Source organism: Copadichromis virginalis, linkage group LG23, assembly GCF_057382275.1.
Source record: "Copadichromis virginalis isolate Kocher_CV1m ecotype Utaka linkage group LG23, C_Virginalis_male_GT1.1, whole genome shotgun sequence".
Lineage (NCBI taxonomy): Eukaryota > Metazoa > Chordata > Actinopteri > Cichliformes > Cichlidae > Copadichromis > Copadichromis virginalis.
The window spans coordinates 8,551,061-8,569,507 of record NC_140639.1 but is presented as its reverse complement, the minus strand read 5'-3'; the positions used below and the strand labels follow the sequence as shown (position 1 = coordinate 8,569,507).

The window sequence follows — 18,447 nt, the reverse complement described above, 5'->3', positions numbered from 1 at the left end:
AAAGTGCTCTGTAAGGAAACAAGCTCCAGCAGCTCTGCGCTCGGGGAAAATACTATATTTACTTATCTTGTGCAGTTAAACTGTGACTATCACCAGGTAACTAGGCGTGTTTCTTGAATTAGCAGCAGGTGTTAAACAGCTGACAGATGAGGAGGAGGATGCATGCAGGTAAACTGAGGGTCTGCTGAGCTGATCGCTGGTTTCGTGAGAAAAATGTCAGCTCGTTCTTTATGTTACAAAAGCACAGAGACACAAGACCAGGCGGAAAGAGACGATCGTTGGTGAAAATGAGAATCTGCGAATGCAACATGTGGAACACGGAGAGTGGAATATGTAAACAAACCGGTTAATGTACCCCCTCGGTGCGCTCTGCATGCTAACTGTTAGCAGAGCTAGTGAAATCTCTGAAAACATCTGAGCACTTTTGCAAACATGTTCTATGTTGACAACCTGACCAGACATACCGACATTCGCGGCTAAAACACTGTTAAAAGTGTAGCTGGTGACAGAAAAACGGCCTGTGATTTGATCTGCATTCTGGGATAACTGGCTGCCCCAAGTCTACACAAGCAATCGATTATCTAGGATCGACCTGTTTTGACTTACTTTGCACGGCAACCAATCAAATGTTAGAGAAGCTGCATGGGCAGCATTAACCCCGCCCCCTGAGTTTGATGGGTGAGGCTGACAGATAAAATTATTTCATGACGAGAGCCAGGCGTCAGGACTGCCAAAATGAAATAAATAAATATATCATTAAATAATTAATTAAATGTGTCAATAATTAATTAAATGTGTCAATAATTAATTAAAATGTGAAATACATAAATAATTAATTAAATGTGTCAATAATTAATTAATTAAATGTGTCAATAATTAATTAAAATGTGAAATACATAAATAATTAATTAAATGTGTCAATAATTAATTAATTACATGTGTCATAACTATTTATTTAATTAATTAATTCCAATTTTAATTAATTATTGACACATTTAATTAATTATTTAATGGTGTATTTAATTAATTCATTATGGCAGTCCTGGCGTTCCATATTGTCTAACTGTGTAACAAAAGACTGCACTGATCGTGGCTCAAGAGTTGGGAGTTCGCCTTGTAATCGGAAGGTTGCCGGTTCGAGCCCAGGCTTGGACAGTCTTGGTCGTTGTGTCCTTGGGCAAGTAAAGCGCTATATAAATACAGGCCATTTACCATATCATGAATTTGAAGATGCATTAAAAAATTTTTGATATTTTATAATCAAATAAAACAATATTAAGATATTCATAGAACAATTAATTAACCGGTTAATTAATTAATGTAATTCTGTAATTAATGTCACCTTAATAACCTGCAAATTTACAAGATCTCTTGATTACTGAATACAGACATTAAGTAATGTAACAACTGTGTTACAATTTGGCATTTTAGTCATCATGATTATTCACAAAAAAAAGAAAAAAATATTTAGGCTTTTTCATGTAAGTTTACAGTTCCTGGAACAGGCTGAAAATGGAGCATTAATGGTGAAATGCAGTATGACTGACTAAACCTAACTAATGACTAATGTCCCTCCAATGCTGATCGGGTAGCTTCTTAATAATTGGAAATAAATTACAGCTGTAAAATAATCAAAGTATTAAGCTTTAGTGACACAGACTGGGCCTTTTTACAGGGTCAAATATATCAGTGGATCGGGTTCCATTACCTACCCAAAGATATCTGTTAAGGTTTGGAAAAAGAAACAGATAATCTGGGACAGTGCCAAAAACATGTCAGGAAAGCAGGGCGCAGCTTATACCAAACCCAACTGACATTTACATTAGGACTGCTGCCTTGAAAAGAGGAAAGGGATAAAGGTAATACCTGGAACTGATTAACATCAGATTGTGTCCCATTTTTGTATTTTTCCAGAACTTCAAACGTGTGATGAATGTAGTGCTTCATTTGATGAGGAGGGAGGAGGCTGTGTTTTGATGCTGGCATGGATTCAGGAGGGTTGAGGGAGATGATTGAGGGCTGTGTGTTATGCACTGCATCCACATGTTTCCTGGCCTGGTCACTTCTACTGGGACTCTCTGAATACTAAACTGCCTAGCTGCCTTGTAACCATCATTTCCTGGAGGACAGTCTACACTGAATTCCTTTCTGGAAAAGCTGGAATCAGAAACATTTTTCCATTTTTCTATCTCTGTTTATTTTTCTAAATCCAAAGAGAGGTGATTGCTTTGAACTCTGGCCCACTCACAGACAAAGAGAAATGTTTTCATAGTTTAAAGCATTTCAGCAAAGGAGAGGAAAGAATGAGGTGTGTGTGGTTGTGTGAAAGAAAATATTTTACTGTATTTTGCAATTTTCCTGAAAAATTACAATATAATAATAATTATTATTAGTAGTAGTAGTAGTAGTGACTGCTAATTTGTCCACCATTAAACTGTTGTACTAAAATCTACAAAAGAGATATATGGATAAAATGTGAGCTTAACCTCTTAAGCCTCAAGCCTACCTGATTTCCTGCCTTTTGCCCCTGTATCAGGGGGCAATGGGGCTTAAGAGGTTAATGGTATAAGACTTTCAGCTGTTGTAAGCTGTGACTTAATTAGGCACAGCTGTCCAACCGTTCGTTCAAGTGAATATCTAATCAATCACATGGAAGCAGCCCATTGTACTCAGACATTTAAACATGTTCAAGACAGCCTACTGAAGTTCAAACTGAGCATCAGAATGTGACAGAAAGCTGATTTAAGTGACTTTGGTTGTTTGTGAATAAGAGAGGCTGGTCTGTGTATTTCAGTATGCAGAAGAGCATATCTTTATGCACAATATGTTGAATTTTGAATGAGATGGACCACAACAGCAGAAGACCACAATGTGTGGCAGTCCTGTCAGCTAGGACAGGAAACGGGAAACTGAAGGGCTAACAAGGGCTCAAAATCGGACAACAAGAGATTTGAAAAATGTTGCCTGGTTGATTTCTGCTGCCATATTTTGACGGTAGGGTCAGAATTTGATCTAAATGCATTTATGATTCAGGCTGGTTGGAGTGATGTAATGGCATGGGGGATATTTTCATGAAACACTCTGAGCTCCTTAGCACTTACTGAACATCATTTAAGCACCATAACCTTCCTGAGAATTGTTGCTGAACATGTCTGTTATGACCCGGTTTTGCTAGGGGACAGGGAAGATAGCATAAACGAGACCCTCACGAGGGAGATCAGTTAAGACAAAGTTTCATTTACAGAAAGAAACTCAGAACTGAAAACCGATAGCGACATTTACTACAAATTACTTGGCAAATAACCAATACAAATATAACTTGCTCACGTACAAGTAGAAATTAAAGCTAGCCTCATGGGCAGTAACACGAATAAACGCTATTCAAACAAATTCCACACCTTAAACAGGGTTTCACAAGCTAGGCTCACAGACAGAAGCATGTGGGGAAAACTGCACATTCAGTTCAAAGCAGCAGCCCCTGAATGAAAGTTCTTCAGCCCATTTGAAGGCACAGGTGTGCACAATTGGTTGCAGATTGGTCTCTCTCCCTGGAGGTGCAAACCACAGGTCCTCAGGCAGGCAATTGTCTGAGAGGATTGTCAAATTCAAATTTACATGCAGGAAGGCAGACAGCCAATCGTCTGTGGGTGTTGTCACGGTTGAATTTGCTTGAAGGAAGGCTGGTTCACTTCTTCCAAGGCCAGGGGCCATAACAATGTCCATTCCCTTATGATCACAGTGAACTATCTTAAGATAAGATATGATAACCTTTATTAGTCCCACACGTGAGAATTTTGTTGATGGCTCTTGATGGCTGCTTCCAGCACAATCTCACAAAAGTCAGATGAAATCAAACTGGTTTTGTAAACGTGACAATGACAGTGTACTGAAACTGCCTCAACAGTCACCAGATCTAACTCCAGTAGCTCTTTGATATGTATTGAACCAGGAGATTGCCAACATCAAATGGCAGCTGCAATAACTATGTGATGCTATCATGTCAGTATGGACCCAAATCTCTAAGGAATGTTTCTAGCACTTTGTTGAATCTATCCCAAAAAAAAAGGGAGTGCTGAAGGTAAAAGGAGGACCACCTAGTAAGGTGTAATGAATCTATACTTTGAACCTGTATCCTGTGTTCAGGTTTTTGTCTTTCCTGGACAAAATATTACAAAACCTCACATCACAGGTGCATGGCTGCTTCTGTATGGCTGTCATGGTTCTGGGCCATTGACCCAGTATTTTGAGTTTTGTTCTGGATTTTTTGTTGATTTCTTTGAAAGTACAAGATAAATGATGTTTTATTTCTTAAGTATGTTATCTTCTTGTGCCTTTGAGTTGATTATAGTTGATTTCTTGTTTAATGATGTTAGTTCCCCCTTTGTGTCCAGTCTATCTATGTATGTTTCATTTCTATGTCCTGTCATCCGTGTCCCCATGTTTGTTTACTTCCATAAGTTCACACACAATATAACTATATCACACATCCACAACAATCATGTACTGAAATAACCATTGCAAAACTTTTAAATGAATGACTGTAAATTAAACATTTACATTGGAATATGCCTTTGGATTATTTAACATAAATATGGCCCTAATACTTTCTTTTGAAATAAGCCTATGTATGGTATTCAACTGTATGGTATGTAGGATAATGTGTGTGCCATGAACAGGATAAAATTTGCAAGCTTTCAAACAATTAAACATCAAAACAAAGAAAAAAAACATGAAGGAAAAAAACAGTTTTTAAAAAAAGAAAAAAGTCAAGGTCAAATGTATTTATATAGCACATTATATATATATCCCAACTAAAACTGTCACTAAAATTTCATAAAATAGAATACAACATTAATAAACAATGAATAAAATAAATTTTTTAAACCTTCTATGAACAAAAAACATACTGCTGTAATTGTTTCTATCCCGTATGCTGTTTTGTGTTTTCTTTTATTTTTCTTAGTGAAAAGCTCTAAATTGTTTAGGCAGCATTTGAGTTTTTGCCCTGTGGTCTGAAGGCACAGCAGGGATTTTAAAGGTCAGTGTCCCACAATTCAATACCGAACAAAATGTCCACAGCACAAACGTGCAGAGAGAGAGAGAGAGAACGAGCGCGTATGTGTGTTCATTATGCATTGTTGCTTGCTGCAGAAAACAATCTGCACACTGATGGCATCAGGGACAGAATTACACACAGGTCATGTGTAAAATCTATAAAAGAGCAGGCAACGCTCAGTGTGCGCACTGCACCAACCTTCAGGAAATGTTGACTTGTGAACAAGTGGCTTTCAAACCAGTCACTTTTTGTTGGCATGAGGCCTTTTTTGTATATTATTTCCTATTTCTATACTGCATGTACAATACCCTGTTATTTTGTTCTCTAAGTAGTTTAAACTGCTGTATCTCAGCAGCTCTAAAAACATAGATATTCTCCCTAGGGCAGTTTTGGTCTTCCAGTGTGATGTAAATGCTAATTTTCAAAGATTTATAATTTGAAAAACATCATCTGTCAACAAAACTTTTTTTCATAGTTTTACAGGTGTTGTAAATGTGGTTGGAACAGGTACTTTTAATCTTTGTATCCGATATAGAAGATGATAGAAAATGGTTAACAGACAAAACGAGACAAAAAGAAGAGGGAGAATGGCAACGCACGGAGAGACTACAAACATCTAGCGGGTTAGGTTAATTAAAGGACAATTTGACATGATAAGTAAAAGTATTCTTTCTTACCAACAATAAAGTACATGATTACATTTTGTAACAGTATCACACTGCTCAGTCCTACTAACGGATCACTATGTTTAATTCTTAATTTTCCCATATGGCATTACTGACTTGAATTACATCGGTGACGTTACAAAAGAAAGTTTTCACAAGAGTCCTGTGATATGACAAGTTCACCAAATGATTCACCAGTTTATAGAGCTATTAATAATAGGATTAACTTTAAATAATCACATCCACTATTAGACACTCACATAGAAAAACCTTATGAATACAAACGCGCTCACACACACAAATGTTCAAACCAGTGTACAACAGGTACTCACAGACACACATTATCTTGGTTGGCTTCTGGCTCTAAACCTATCATGCATTATTAGTACTGAATGCTGCTCAGTAACATTCAGTATTTATTATTTACTGTTACTTGTGCTTATGTTGGTCGTTGCTCTGGTTTCCCTACAATGTTGTTTTCTTTGCTTGTTTTTATTTCAGCAGGTGACCATCTTCTCCTCTATTTTCCTTTCCCTCTCCTTCTGTTAAGTCTCTTCCCAACTTCTCTTTCCTTCGTCTTTCTCTTTCCTGTCCTCTGGTCCTGTCCATTCTAATTGTAATTGTAGAAAGAACTGTGACCTGACACACTGTTCCCGTGTTGCTTAATGGTTTTTATTGATTTCACACTCTTATACTGTTCTCCTGGTTTGGCACATATGTCCACCAGCTTCCCAGATGTCTCACACTCTCCCGTCTCTGCTCTCCAACCTCACTATAAAAAGGGAGAAATTCTACTTGATTTTAATTAAATTAATATATCAAACATTATGCACTAAACCAAAATAAACACACAAAAAAGATTAAATCAGTTGTTACATGTTGTTTCAGTTCAGGTTTGTGTGCATTCGTTTTTGCACAGCTCTCTTAAGGTCATGTTTTACTGTTTCATTTTGATTCTAGAATATTTTGGTAAACACAGGAGTTCACAGTTGCCCTAATGACTGCAAGGTGCCCAGGTCCGTCTTCATGTTGGTCTCATCTCATCAAAAGACACTGTTCCAGAAGTCTTGTGGTTTATATAGATGTAACTGAACTAACCTGAACTGCAATTGCAAACTGTCCAAGCAAGCCATACTTTTTCAGCATTTTTCCAACAATGCTGTCATGAACTTTGACTTTAAAATGTTAAGTGAAGCCCGCAGAGTCTGAGATGGGGCCCTTTGGTTTTTTGTTTCTCCGAGAATCACACGGTCTGGAATTGGGGTGAATTTGTGGAGACGTCCAGTCCTGGAATGATTGTGCCACTGTGTTAAGACACATCTGGATGCTCCAGATCAAAAACCTTTTTTTTGTTATAGAAATGGTCACACTTGGTGATGAATGAAATTTTGATCAGTTTTCTCATAACTGTTGCCAGGATGTACTTTGTCACGATCCTGGGTCATTTGACCCAGCATTTTGAGTTTTAGCTTATTTTGATGTTTATGGTTTATGGTTTAAGATTCCCCTTGTGTCTCCTACCCCTGTGTTTAAATCTCCCTCTGCCTTTGTGTGTCATGTCTGCGTGGCTTATGTTGTCAAGTTCGTGTTTCATGTCTGCCTCTCATTATGTTTCCTGTTTTATTTTGAAGAGATCTTGTGTTCCTATGTTCAATGTGTTTAGTTTTACGCTTCCATTGTACCATCATTATGTTCATTTGTGTCAGCTGTTTCCCCATGTGTTTCCACTTCCCCTGATCACCTCCTGTGTGCATTTAGTCTGTGTGTTTTCATTCAGTTGTGGTCAGGTTGTCTGCTGTGCCCATGTGCCAGGTTTTTTCATGTTTTAATCTTAGTTCACCCAGTTTAGGTTATTGTTTAGTTTCAGCTTTGCCTTTTGTTCTGTACTATTTTGCCAGCCTTAACAAACAGCTGGTTTTTGTCACTCTCAAGTTTTATTTTGTCTCTTCGCATGACAAAACTCTTGGTTCCACCTCCTCACCCCACACAGTCTGCTTCGCAGCCAGACTGTGACAGAATTCCCTGTACAAGCCTACCACTTAACATACACACGTCGATATAGTCTTTTATATGCTTGAGTGGAATAAAGAAAGGAGAAGAGCATAGTCAGTTACATGTGTTTCTGTATCACGCTCATTTGTACAATGTCTGATATTTTGGATTTCTTTGAGGGCTTTTTTCCAGGCTATGAATGGGGTGACACAACTTGATCAGTCCAGATACAGTAAAGAAAATTAGTCTTTTATTATTTTAATCATTTTATATTTGTAACAAGACAATAAAATTACTAAATCATTAGTGAAGATCAACGACATAAGAACAACATGAAAAACTTTGTCATTACAAGATTTCTGACTTTTGTCTCTGAACCGGAAAATTTCAGTTTTTCTTCCTCCTTTAATGCTTTCAAAATGTGCTCACAGGGTATTTATGAAAGCAACCCCAGCTTGGCGAGATATTTATGCAATCTTTTGGGCCCTAATGGAGATCCAGCTCTTGGCACAGGAAAAAAAAAAGACAAGGACACTGAGGACAGAGAAGGGAGGGAGGCAGGAAACTGTCCACACTTCCTCGGGCAGGATACTGTGCTCCTCTAAGAGGCATCCTGGAATCTAATGCCTCAAAGACCTCGGCAAGTCTTTCATACAAACACTTACTTTTCCTGCTCTGCATCAAGAACTGAAGCTGCAAGGTCAGTTAAACGTCTTCAGTCATGCCCTTAAAATCATGTGTTATGAAACTGTGCAGTTTATGGAAAAAAACTGCTTTGGGTGAGAACTCCTACCACCTAAAGCATGAATGTAATACTTTATACCAGTGGTTCCCAAACTTTCTTTGCTGCCCCCCCTTTGTTTTAGAAGAAAAATGTTCTGGTATGTGCCTTTTTTCACGTCATGCTGTGCGCCACATTATTGTTTACATGAGATGAATTGCAGAATGGCAGATAGAGTCAAAATACTGTTAATCTTACTATCTTCAGGTTTTACCCGCTTACATACACACACGCAGTTACTGTCCCTCCATTTAGAAAGGCAGAGGCATCACGATGTGATTATTTTACGTGTAGTTGTGTTTTTTTCCTCTGTAATAATATTCAACATTACTACCAATACATTTTTCAAAAAATGTCTCTGTGCAAAATGGGTTCAAAAACATAAACAACTGTGGGATACTGTTAGTCCGTGATTTGGAGAGGGGGAACAAATTGTGGCAGGATCAACCTGATATTATTTGTATCCTGCTGTAACTTTACTGTATAAAGACTTAACATCCCCAAAATGTCGGGAGTAGTTAGCCATTACAAGAAGTGTTTGTGAACTAAAAATCAAGAATGTGGGATACTGTTTGTCCCTGATTTGGAAAGTCCAGCGCGTGCTCCCAATGCAGGGGAAACTAATGCTGTCGCAGAGACCTACATTGGCACTTGTGCAGGTGAAGCCAAAGGGAAGATATGCTTCACCAGATTTTCTTGTCTTTGGCTTGGAAGGAAGCTGTTTTGGAAACATATTTGGCGATGCTTCATCTCCTGCTATGCCTTTGTGTGGAAGCCCCGTCAAAAACCTGTTCATTATGTTAGCAGTGTCCAAGTGTTCTTTTTTTTTCTTCTTTTCATACCAGGACCCCCCTGCAATGGCTCTGCGCCCCCTCACTTTGGGAACCTCTGCTTAATACACATTAGATTTTATGCAATACTTCTTAATCACTAAATGTTTCACAGAACTAGTTAAAAAGTGCTTCATGGTTTCTCAAATGGCAACAGGTTTAAAAAACTAACTTAGTTTGGCAATAGGACATTCAAACTACTCCCTAACTGATATTCATATACAAATAAGATAAAATATACTGATATTCATCAGGAGGGGCTGCTGTGCATGTGTTTTGTCAAATTAATTTTGGATTGTTTATAAATCGTGCAATAAAGATCTTTGAAACTGTTTTTTTTTGTTTGTTTGTTTTTTAGAATTCCAATGTATTTGTTTCCCTGGTACAATATAGTATACAAAACAGCAAAACCAATCTATACTTATTTTGGCCAGATTTGTAGGTTTAATCTATTTTATACAAATTCAGTTCCAAGTTGTTGTGTGCTGTGTAAAATGTAAGTAAAAGAACATAATGCACACGTCTTCAATGCATATATTATTCGCTATAGAACACGGAAAAGGAGATCAAGTGTTTAAACTGGAGAAAATGTACCATTTTAAGAAAATTTTAGCTCATTTGGAATTTCAGAGTAGCAACATGTCTCAAAAACTTGGGACAGGATCATTTTTAGTGCTGTGTAATGCTTGTTCTCTTAACAACAGTCTGTCTGGGAACTGAGGAGGCATGTTGCTATATATACCTTGATACAGGATTCTAGCTGCTCAACATCTAAGATTTTTTTGTTTGATGATATTTCAAATGTTCTCGGTTGGTGAAAAATCAGAATTGCAGTCAGGCCAATTCAACACCCAGAATTTTTTACAACAAACCTATGTTGCTGTAATAGATGCAGTAAGCTCTTTAGTATTGTTTTGCTGAAATATGCAACAAAAACAACATTCAGGTGGGAGCATTTGTTTTTCTAAAACCTGTATATACCTTTCAGCTTTGATGCCCTTTTGGACGTGCAAGCTGCCAGTTCCAGGCATTGGTGCACCACCATATTATCTGAGATGCAGGCTTTTCAACTGAGCTCTAATAACAAGCCAGATTGTCCATCTCTTCTTTTGTCTGGAGGACGTGGTGTTATTTGTTTGGCTAAAACAATTGAAAATGTCAATTTTTCTGTGGGCCTGAAAATCATAGGCATCGAATATTGATTTTTGGCCTTGTCTCTTATGCAAACACATTTCTTCAAATTCTGGGAATTGTTTGATATTATGTACTGTAGGTGATGAGATATTCACAGTCTTCACAATTTTATATTGAAAAAGATTATTCTCAAAATATTCCACAATTTTCAGATTCAGCTTTTTGGAGAAAGGCAAACCACTGCCCATCTGTTCTGAGGTGCTCTTTTTATACTCAGTCATGTTACTGAGATATTGCAAGTTACCAAAATCAGTTGCAAACATGTTGCAACATTTTTCTTGAAATTGTAAATGTTCTCAGTTCAAACATTTGATCTTTTCTGTGTTCTATTGTAAATAAAATATGGGTTTGTAAGATTTGAAAATCATTGTTTTCTGTTTTTATTCACATTTTTACAGGGTTGGGTTTTCTTCTTTTTTTCTAATTGAGTTTGTTCTTTATTTTTATATAGACAACTTCTGTATTAGCGTTGATGTTTATTTATCAGTCAGTCAATCAAAAAAATAAAATGATGAAATCTTTGCCCCAAATACCTGCTTAGCACATTACTAAACATTTCCTGTTCAAAATAAAACTTCCCCTTACACAAACATAAACATTTTTGGACTCCGTTTACATGGCTAGACCTCTATTTTCGGGTGGTGTATGGGGAAAGATTCAAATGCTGCCCTCTGCTGTGCGAACGTTAAATGGGTCGTAATGCTCACTTCAAAGCCGTGCGTGCCGAATAAAATAAATGCAAAAATACTTTGCAATTAAATAAATATATAGATGTTTAAATAATTAAATTGATTAATTAAATCAATACATACATTTACTGTGCTATAAAGAAATAACCGGTTGCTATTCCGGAACGATAGGTTTTACCGGCGGCTTCTTTTCCGTGTTGCACAAAACAATAACTGCGGACCCGCACAGCTTCAAAACGATGTGGAGCTCAGTAGGGTTGAGTGTGATTAACGTTGTGTGGTCTTCTCTGGCTTTGTGCTTCCTCGTTGCTTTTTGTGCTCACAAAGTGTCGCGACTGTTGCCGGGAATATTTGACACGTGTCCCGCTTACGTTTTATTTCAGGACCTTATTCGTTACGGAAAAACTAAACAGAGCTTAAAGCGAGACGAATGGCTGCGGGTTTTTGACGTCCCAAAAAGGTGACAGTGAATGACAGAACTTTACTGTAATGTATTTTATATCCTACTATATCTAACCGAACATTTAGGTGGTTTTGAATCATTATTTACTTTTTAAATATTTAAACGTGGCATGCTTTTCGCCTTCCAGGTGGTTCTGGCACTTCTATGCAGTCTCTGTTGGCTGGAATGGTCTTCTTCTGGTCTTGTACCTCAGCTTTATATTTCAGCATCAGTCATACCCTTTGTGGTTGAGCGACTTTTTAGACATTTTGACTGGCGCACACAGCAGTGACAGTCAAGGTAAGCTAAAGAAAAAAATGGTTGTTTTTCTGTTTAATTCATTTTTGTGTCTGATGTTAGTGTTGGCTGTAGTCCCACAGCTTTCCACCGTCCTGGTGCAGCTGCTGCTGTGGGTCCACTCCCTCAGGAGGCTGCTGGAGTGCCTGTTTGTCAGCGTTTTCTCTGATGGGGCGATGCACTTGGTACAATATATGTTCGGCCTGGGGTATTACATCATGTTAGGGTTGACGATCCTCTGCTGTGATCGTATGGAAAAAGGTTTGAGTTGGTGCTTTCTGTGTGCTTCTATGTGCACAATTCCCTGGTTCATCTGCTTTGTGGTACTGATGCTTCCACCATTTCTTTTAGAGAGAAGCTCCCTCCTCTCTCAGCTGGACTGGCTGCTTGTTGCTGGGTTTTTACTCTTCATTTGGGCCTCGTGGCTGCAGCATCAGTCTATGGTCCTGCTGGCCAGACTTCGCACTGGAAAGTCAGGTAAACCTAGGAAACTCTCTGTCTTTCTGTTTTGTTTTTTTATTTCTTTGTTTCTTTCTTTGTTTTTTCTTTGCTGCCTCCAGCATTATTGCTATCACTGAGAATTTGCATATTAATGATCAAGGAACTAACAGCTTGAAGTTAACTTCCTCTGCTGTCTGTTTTTCTGTTTATGTGTTAACCATAAAGCACATGGGTCATCCCATCTCCAAATTGCCTTTAGCTCAACCAGCTTATATTTTCCTAAAGAACGTATGGTCCAAAGTTAGGATACATGTAATGATTTTTGTTAAATTTTAGATTTATGTATCAAATACTTTTCAAAACATATATTTTTGAAAAATGGCCAATTGACCCACTTTCAGCATTTTTTATTTGATTTTTTTATCTTTGCTCTTTGAAAACCGAGGCCATGTTTAAGCATGAATATTTAAAAAAACATTAGCTAAAGGAGGCTAAAAAACTGCAGAGAGCTGAGTGGAACTGCAGAGCTGCGAGATAATTCTCTGTGGGTTTGGCGCCGTGAGTGAGACATTTCACAACAGACAGTAATTTGATCAGTTGTTAATTAGCACAGCTTTAACCTGATACACACTGGAAATGGTAAACCAGTCTATGTAAACATTGAAAGTTGCTGATGTCACTTTTTCTTGTTTTTTGTCATGTCATGCAGGAACAGTGGAAACGCTGACTCACAGAGTGCCAAAGGGAGGTTGGTTTGAGCTGGTTTCTTGTCCCCATTACTTTGCTGAGCTGCTGATCTACATCTCGTTGAGCTTTGTTTTCAGAGGCCTCTCTTTCACCTGGTGGCTTGTGGTACTGTATGTGCTCTTCAACCAAGCACTGGCAGGACAGCTTTGTCATGACCTTTACATTAGCAAATACAAGTCATACCCAAGGCATAGAAGAGCATTTATACCCTTTGTGCTATGAATACTCAGACACTGTATTGGTCTTTTTGTGGTGATAAATGGGAACTGTAAAGAAAACTGCCAGAGATGTCGGAGGAGCAGAAACCTTAGGAGCAAAAGCCATCTTTTTCTAAACGTTCTTTCAAACCTCCAAATTTAACTAATCAGCTTGACAGCTAAGAGGCCAACACTGTGTTTGATTTCTGGCAGAAGACTCTAGAGGTGAGAACTTTCTCCGACTGATGTGAAGACACTGTGAGGAACATTGCTGGAATTCATTTGTTCATTACATTAAGAACTTGTTTTTCTTACGATTAAGTACTTAAAAATCTTTTTCTTCCTTTTACAGTATGCCAACCTCTCGAGTTATAACTGGTATTGTAATCTCTAAATGTTTATGTGAAAAAGAAACCTGCAAAACACTGTGGTGTTGAATATTTTTCTTTTATAGCAAAACAGAATGTATTGTATTAATACCGGAACGACAAGGAGTTTTACTTTAAAACGAAAAGTAACATGACATGGACATGTTGTAATGAATAAAGAAACTTTATTCAACAAAAAGTATTATTGTTGTTTAAAGAGGCACAAACATGGGGACGTTACTTTCAGGAGGGAAATCAAGTCATAAACCAATCAGGGGTGTGGTGGTTCAATCCCCAGGTACACTAGTTTGCATGATGTATTCATTATCCTTTAGATACTGAACCACAAATTGCCCCTGATTCATTCACAAGAACTCCACTTACTACGTTCACACTGCAGGTCTTAATGCTCAATTCCGATTTTTTTGATCAAATCCGATTGTTTTGTCTGCTTGTTCACACTACAAATAAAATGTGACAGCAAACGCGCTCTAGTGTGAACCCTCAAAGCGGCCCGCATGCACAAAAGAAGACGTCACACACAACGCGCTCTGTTTAGACCCAGATCAAACAGTATTGTTTGACTGATGGCCCTTAATATAAAGACTTGTTTCGGACTTTACGTTTCCCAATTTTGCTTTAAGTTGTAACGTTATTGTGTTATTTACAACTGGCCTAATAATGATCCTTATTTCTGTTTTTAGAGAGGAGCGGTTCTTCAAATGATAGTTGGAAATTTCTGTCAGAATCTGCAGATTATACAGTACAAATAAAATGTTTACGTTTCTCCAGCGCCGTCTTCCCAACAGGTTCACTAACATCTACACTGGATGGCCCGAAAGCGTTCGCGATGTCTTCTTGGGCGCTAATAATTGGCGTCTGTCTTGTGTCAGTGTCGTAAAAGACGGATTTAATGCGACATGACCGTTCAAACAGCAGTCGCTTTCTAAAACATCAGATATGTATCGGATTCAGTACCGCATACAAAACAAATATTAAACAAATATCCCTATTTTCTACTACTTACACAGCGGAGAGTTATTATTTTAACCTTCAAACATTCATACTCGTGTCTTAATCACCAGGTAAAAAGAGAAGAAAGAGGCAAAACCTTACGCCAAAGTCAGGGGATGAAATTGCATTACTTATTGCTTGCACTACTAAAGAGTAGCGAGGAGCATGAAGGGAGTAATATTGTGGCAGTTAATTTCAAATGCAGCATTTCTGTCAGCTTAACAAACATCAGCAAACTCACAAACTGTTTGTGTGCTGCTGTATTTCACGGGGAGAGAAAAGTAAGAGGGCAAACTTCACTCAGAGATGGAGAAACATAAGAACACGAGAGGACAAAGAAAGGTTATATGTAAAGGCAAGGACTGCTTAGTGGGATATTTATGAACTGGAAATGTAAGTTCTTATGTTTCTACATCAGATATTGGGCACTGTACATTTGACATTGTGTTTTTCATATTGTGAAACCTGCTGGAAAAGAAGCTGAGGTAGAATAACTTATCTAATGGTTGTATGAAAATAAGCTGCAGGTTAATGTTGTATAAACAGGCTAGTTTGCTGTGCTGTGATGGATCCTTCCAGTTCTCCCACCTGCCAAATTCAATTTTAACCTCTTCCTACTCATTTTCCTTTTTTGAGGCAAAGTCCCTCTCTACAATGTAGGCAACAGAACATAGAAGAACATAAAAAATATATCTTTTTCTCTGCTCATGTTCTACTTAACTGATTAAAGCTGAGTAACTTTATTAGAATTACAATTTGGACTGAAATAAAGTTTGTATTTGTATGTACTAATATTATTTTAATATCACAATAATATAACAAGGTTAAGTTGTATTTACTTTAACTTGAGTAAAGACTTTTAATAAGTACTTCTATTTAAGTAAAGAATATCTGTGCTTTTGCCACCTCTGGTCACGTTCTTTATTTCCTTTTTATCCCTATAAAAGGCTGATGGAGTACTGTCCTCATTCCACTGGGCAGGCGGGCGTGCTGGACACCAAAGTTTGTGAATGTTAAGGCGACATAGGACTTTCAAATTGATAACATAGCATCATCTACTAAAAACTCAGATGAGTTGGAATCTCAGCGACCTCAAAGTCGCTTTAATTTTATTTAATGTTTATTCTGCTTATCCCAAATTTATTATTTGCCAAGCAAATTTTCTGCTCAAAGTAAATAATATTATTACTAATAATAATATATTTTTAAAGTAAATGGGCTGATATTTAGAGGGGCAAACACTCATTATTGTTAGGATTAGAATAGCAATGTTACATAAAAATATATAAAGAGAAAATTTGTAACTAATAAACAGAAGGTCCTTTTTCAAGTTTTTTTTTTCAATGCAAAACTATTGAAAGAAAACAATGAAACTATATTTAAATAGCATTATGATCGACAATGAGATTGTCCATTCACTGAGCACTTCGCTGTGTGCGTCAGCTTACAAACCACGTCATTCATTTGAACGTCCAATCATCTGTCTGCGTTGCTCCTCTTTGCGGCAGCACGGTTCTACTTCCCCCATGGGTTGAGTTGGCCCGGTCGGTCTCTTTGATCGTGACGTGTGTTACCTCAAATTGTATAGGTTACTAAATATGGAGTTATACGGTTTTGTTGCAGATAACATGCAGTGATACGAGGGAGAGAAATTAGCGCGCAAATCGAGTCGTGTCGGTGTTTCGGAAGAAGTAATAATGCCTCGCGCGGCTGGCAGAAGAGATGGTGGGGCTAGCAGAAATGTGATGTGTGTCTTGTTTCCGCTCACCGCCGTGTTTTTGTTTTTGTCGGTCGGTGTTACTGCTATTCAAGAGGAGCAAAAAGCTGTCCCGGAACAGCCCCCACAAGAGGTGAAAGGTTTTGCTTCATTGTCACTAATTAAGTGTTTTATCGTCATGTATAGGAAGCGGTCTTTGACGCGCTTCTTCCTCGCGCCCCGGGCTAGCCGAGCTCGTGCTAACTGATACGTCTCGCAGAGTTCCGGGTGTAACGTTAGCAGAAGTGGACAAAGTTACACTTGAATTTTTTAATCGTGAAGAAATTGCTTTAAAGTTAAGGTGACAGTCATTTGGGTGTCACGACGAGAAGGTCGTCATGTCCCCGCCAGTTTTGTTTACCTATTTAAACATTGTGGCCGAAGTGTTACAGCCAACAAGGGCAAACTTGAATACCTCATACTGATTTTTATTACAAACTGTGTGTAACTCAGCTGACAGTCACTGTGTGCATTTCCTTTGCAGAAAGTCTCCAGTCCCCAGCCACCGGGCCCAGTGGTTTCTGAAGATGTCTCCACCAAAGGGAACCTGGGCTTCATTCATGCCTTTGCTGCCTCTTTATCTGTCATCATTGTCTCTGAGTTGGGAGACAAGACCTTTTTCATCGCTGCTATCATGGCCATGCGCTACAACCGCCTCACCGTGCTGGCCGGGGCTATGCTGGCCTTAGGATTCATGACTTGTCTTTCTGGTTTGTAAAACTTTGGATTTGGCCTTGACTGTTTTTTTGTTTTGTTTTGTTTTGTTTTTTTGGCATTACCCTTCGATCAGATCCTGAGAAATAACAAATACGTGTTGTTGTTGTTTTTTCTTTCCCACATCATAGTACTGTTTGGCTATGCCACTACCATCATCCCAAGAATCTACACATACTATGTATCCACTGCTCTGTTTGCCATCTTCGGTATTCGCATGCTTAGAGAGGGGCTAAAAATGAGTCCAGATGAAGGTCAGGAGGAGCTGGAGGAGGTGCAGGCAGAGATCAAGAAGAAGGACGAAGAGGCAAGTTAACTTGATTATAAACTATCTAGAAAAACAACATTTTTTAATGTCCAGTAGTACAACTCCAGTCCACATACATAATTTACATATTCAGTAATAGAAACGCCTCCTGAGTGGGTCCAGTTACTAACTGCTGACACCATTTTGCTTAGTAATTAGCGATTCGCAAATGGCTCATATTACTTAATCACCCAGAAGACCTAGTTACATTTTGCTGCTGCTGATGTGAGTTTTTGTTGTGTGGAAATTCTGATCTTATCATCAGGCTATATGAGCACATGGACACTTTAAAGTTGCCTGAGGCTGTCTTATTGAATGGCACCATTATGAGCTGTAATCGAAGTGCTGTACTGTAGACTAAATTAAAAAAAAATTAAAAAAACAGATGGCTGATTGAACCTCTTAGCAATAGTGACAGTTTGTCATACAAAGTCAAGCTTAATTATATTCCCGTGCAGATCTGCATTCTAAGGTGTACTTGTAGAGGACATAAATCTACATCCTCTTGATCAAAACAAATCCGTTATAAGGAATATAGTTGGACCATCCACAGAGGACCTCATGACAAAATTTTGATCAAAGTATAGCACCCTTGTAAGTGAACCCTGCCTCTTGCAGGTACTGAGCCGTGAAAGTACTCTATTGGGTTGTCTTTCAAACCTCATGCCTTGTTGTCTGTGCAGCTCCAGCGGACTAAGCTCGCTAATGGGACTGCAGATGTGGAGGCTGGAACAGGGACTGCTGTTCCTCAGGGAAAGTGGCACAGCTTCATCTCACCCATCTTCATCCAATCCCTCACTCTCACTTTCCTCGCAGAGTGGGGGGACCGATCGCAGCTAACTACAATTATTCTAGCTGCCCGGGAGGTTTGTGACTTTCACTGTTAGACAGCTGCTGTTTAATGCTTTGTAATATATTTTACAATAAATAGAGGCCATACATTTTCACTTTGATTGG

The 18,447-nt window shown here is 38.3% G+C and overlaps 2 protein-coding genes across 2 annotated transcripts in view; both read left to right on the top strand.

Annotated features, from left to right (window-relative positions):
• The first annotated feature begins 11,417 nt into the window (after positions 1 to 11,417).
• srd5a3 (steroid 5 alpha-reductase 3) lies at positions 11,418 to 13,726 on the top strand. The gene is made up of 5 exons (XM_085448303.1): positions 11,418 to 11,667; positions 11,798 to 11,949; positions 12,022 to 12,207; positions 12,298 to 12,423; positions 13,097 to 13,726. Exons 1-5 carry the CDS (start codon positions 11,447 to 11,449, stop codon positions 13,354 to 13,356), a joined length of 945 nt encoding a protein of 314 aa, XP_085304429.1. The 5' UTR covers positions 11,418 to 11,446; the 3' UTR covers positions 13,357 to 13,726.
• A 2,487-nt stretch (positions 13,727 to 16,213) lies between these two features.
• tmem165 (transmembrane protein 165) overlaps positions 16,214 to 18,447 on the top strand; it is a 7,183-nt gene continuing 4,949 nt past the window's right edge. The window contains exons 1-4 of the mRNA XM_085448561.1: positions 16,214 to 16,563; positions 16,954 to 17,179; positions 17,315 to 17,490; positions 18,174 to 18,356. Of these exons, the coding sequence (XP_085304687.1) occupies positions 16,411 to 16,563; positions 16,954 to 17,179; positions 17,315 to 17,490; positions 18,174 to 18,356 (738 nt within the window). The 5' untranslated portion in view covers positions 16,214 to 16,410. The remainder of the gene's footprint in view (positions 16,564 to 16,953; positions 17,180 to 17,314; positions 17,491 to 18,173; positions 18,357 to 18,447) is intronic.

Excerpts from the sequence above, each read along its gene's own strand:
- srd5a3 (XM_085448303.1), top strand. The coding sequence starts at position 11,447 with ATGTGGAGCTCAGTAGGGTTGAGTGTGATTAACGTTGTGTGGTCTTCT. Across the intron at positions 11,950-12,021 it reads ACACAGCAGTGACAGTCAAG|TCCCACAGCTTTCCACCGTC; the intron begins GTAAGCTAAAGA and ends TGTTGGCTGTAG. Across the intron at positions 12,208-12,297 it reads CTGTGATCGTATGGAAAAAG|AGAGAAGCTCCCTCCTCTCT; the intron begins GTTTGAGTTGGT and ends CATTTCTTTTAG.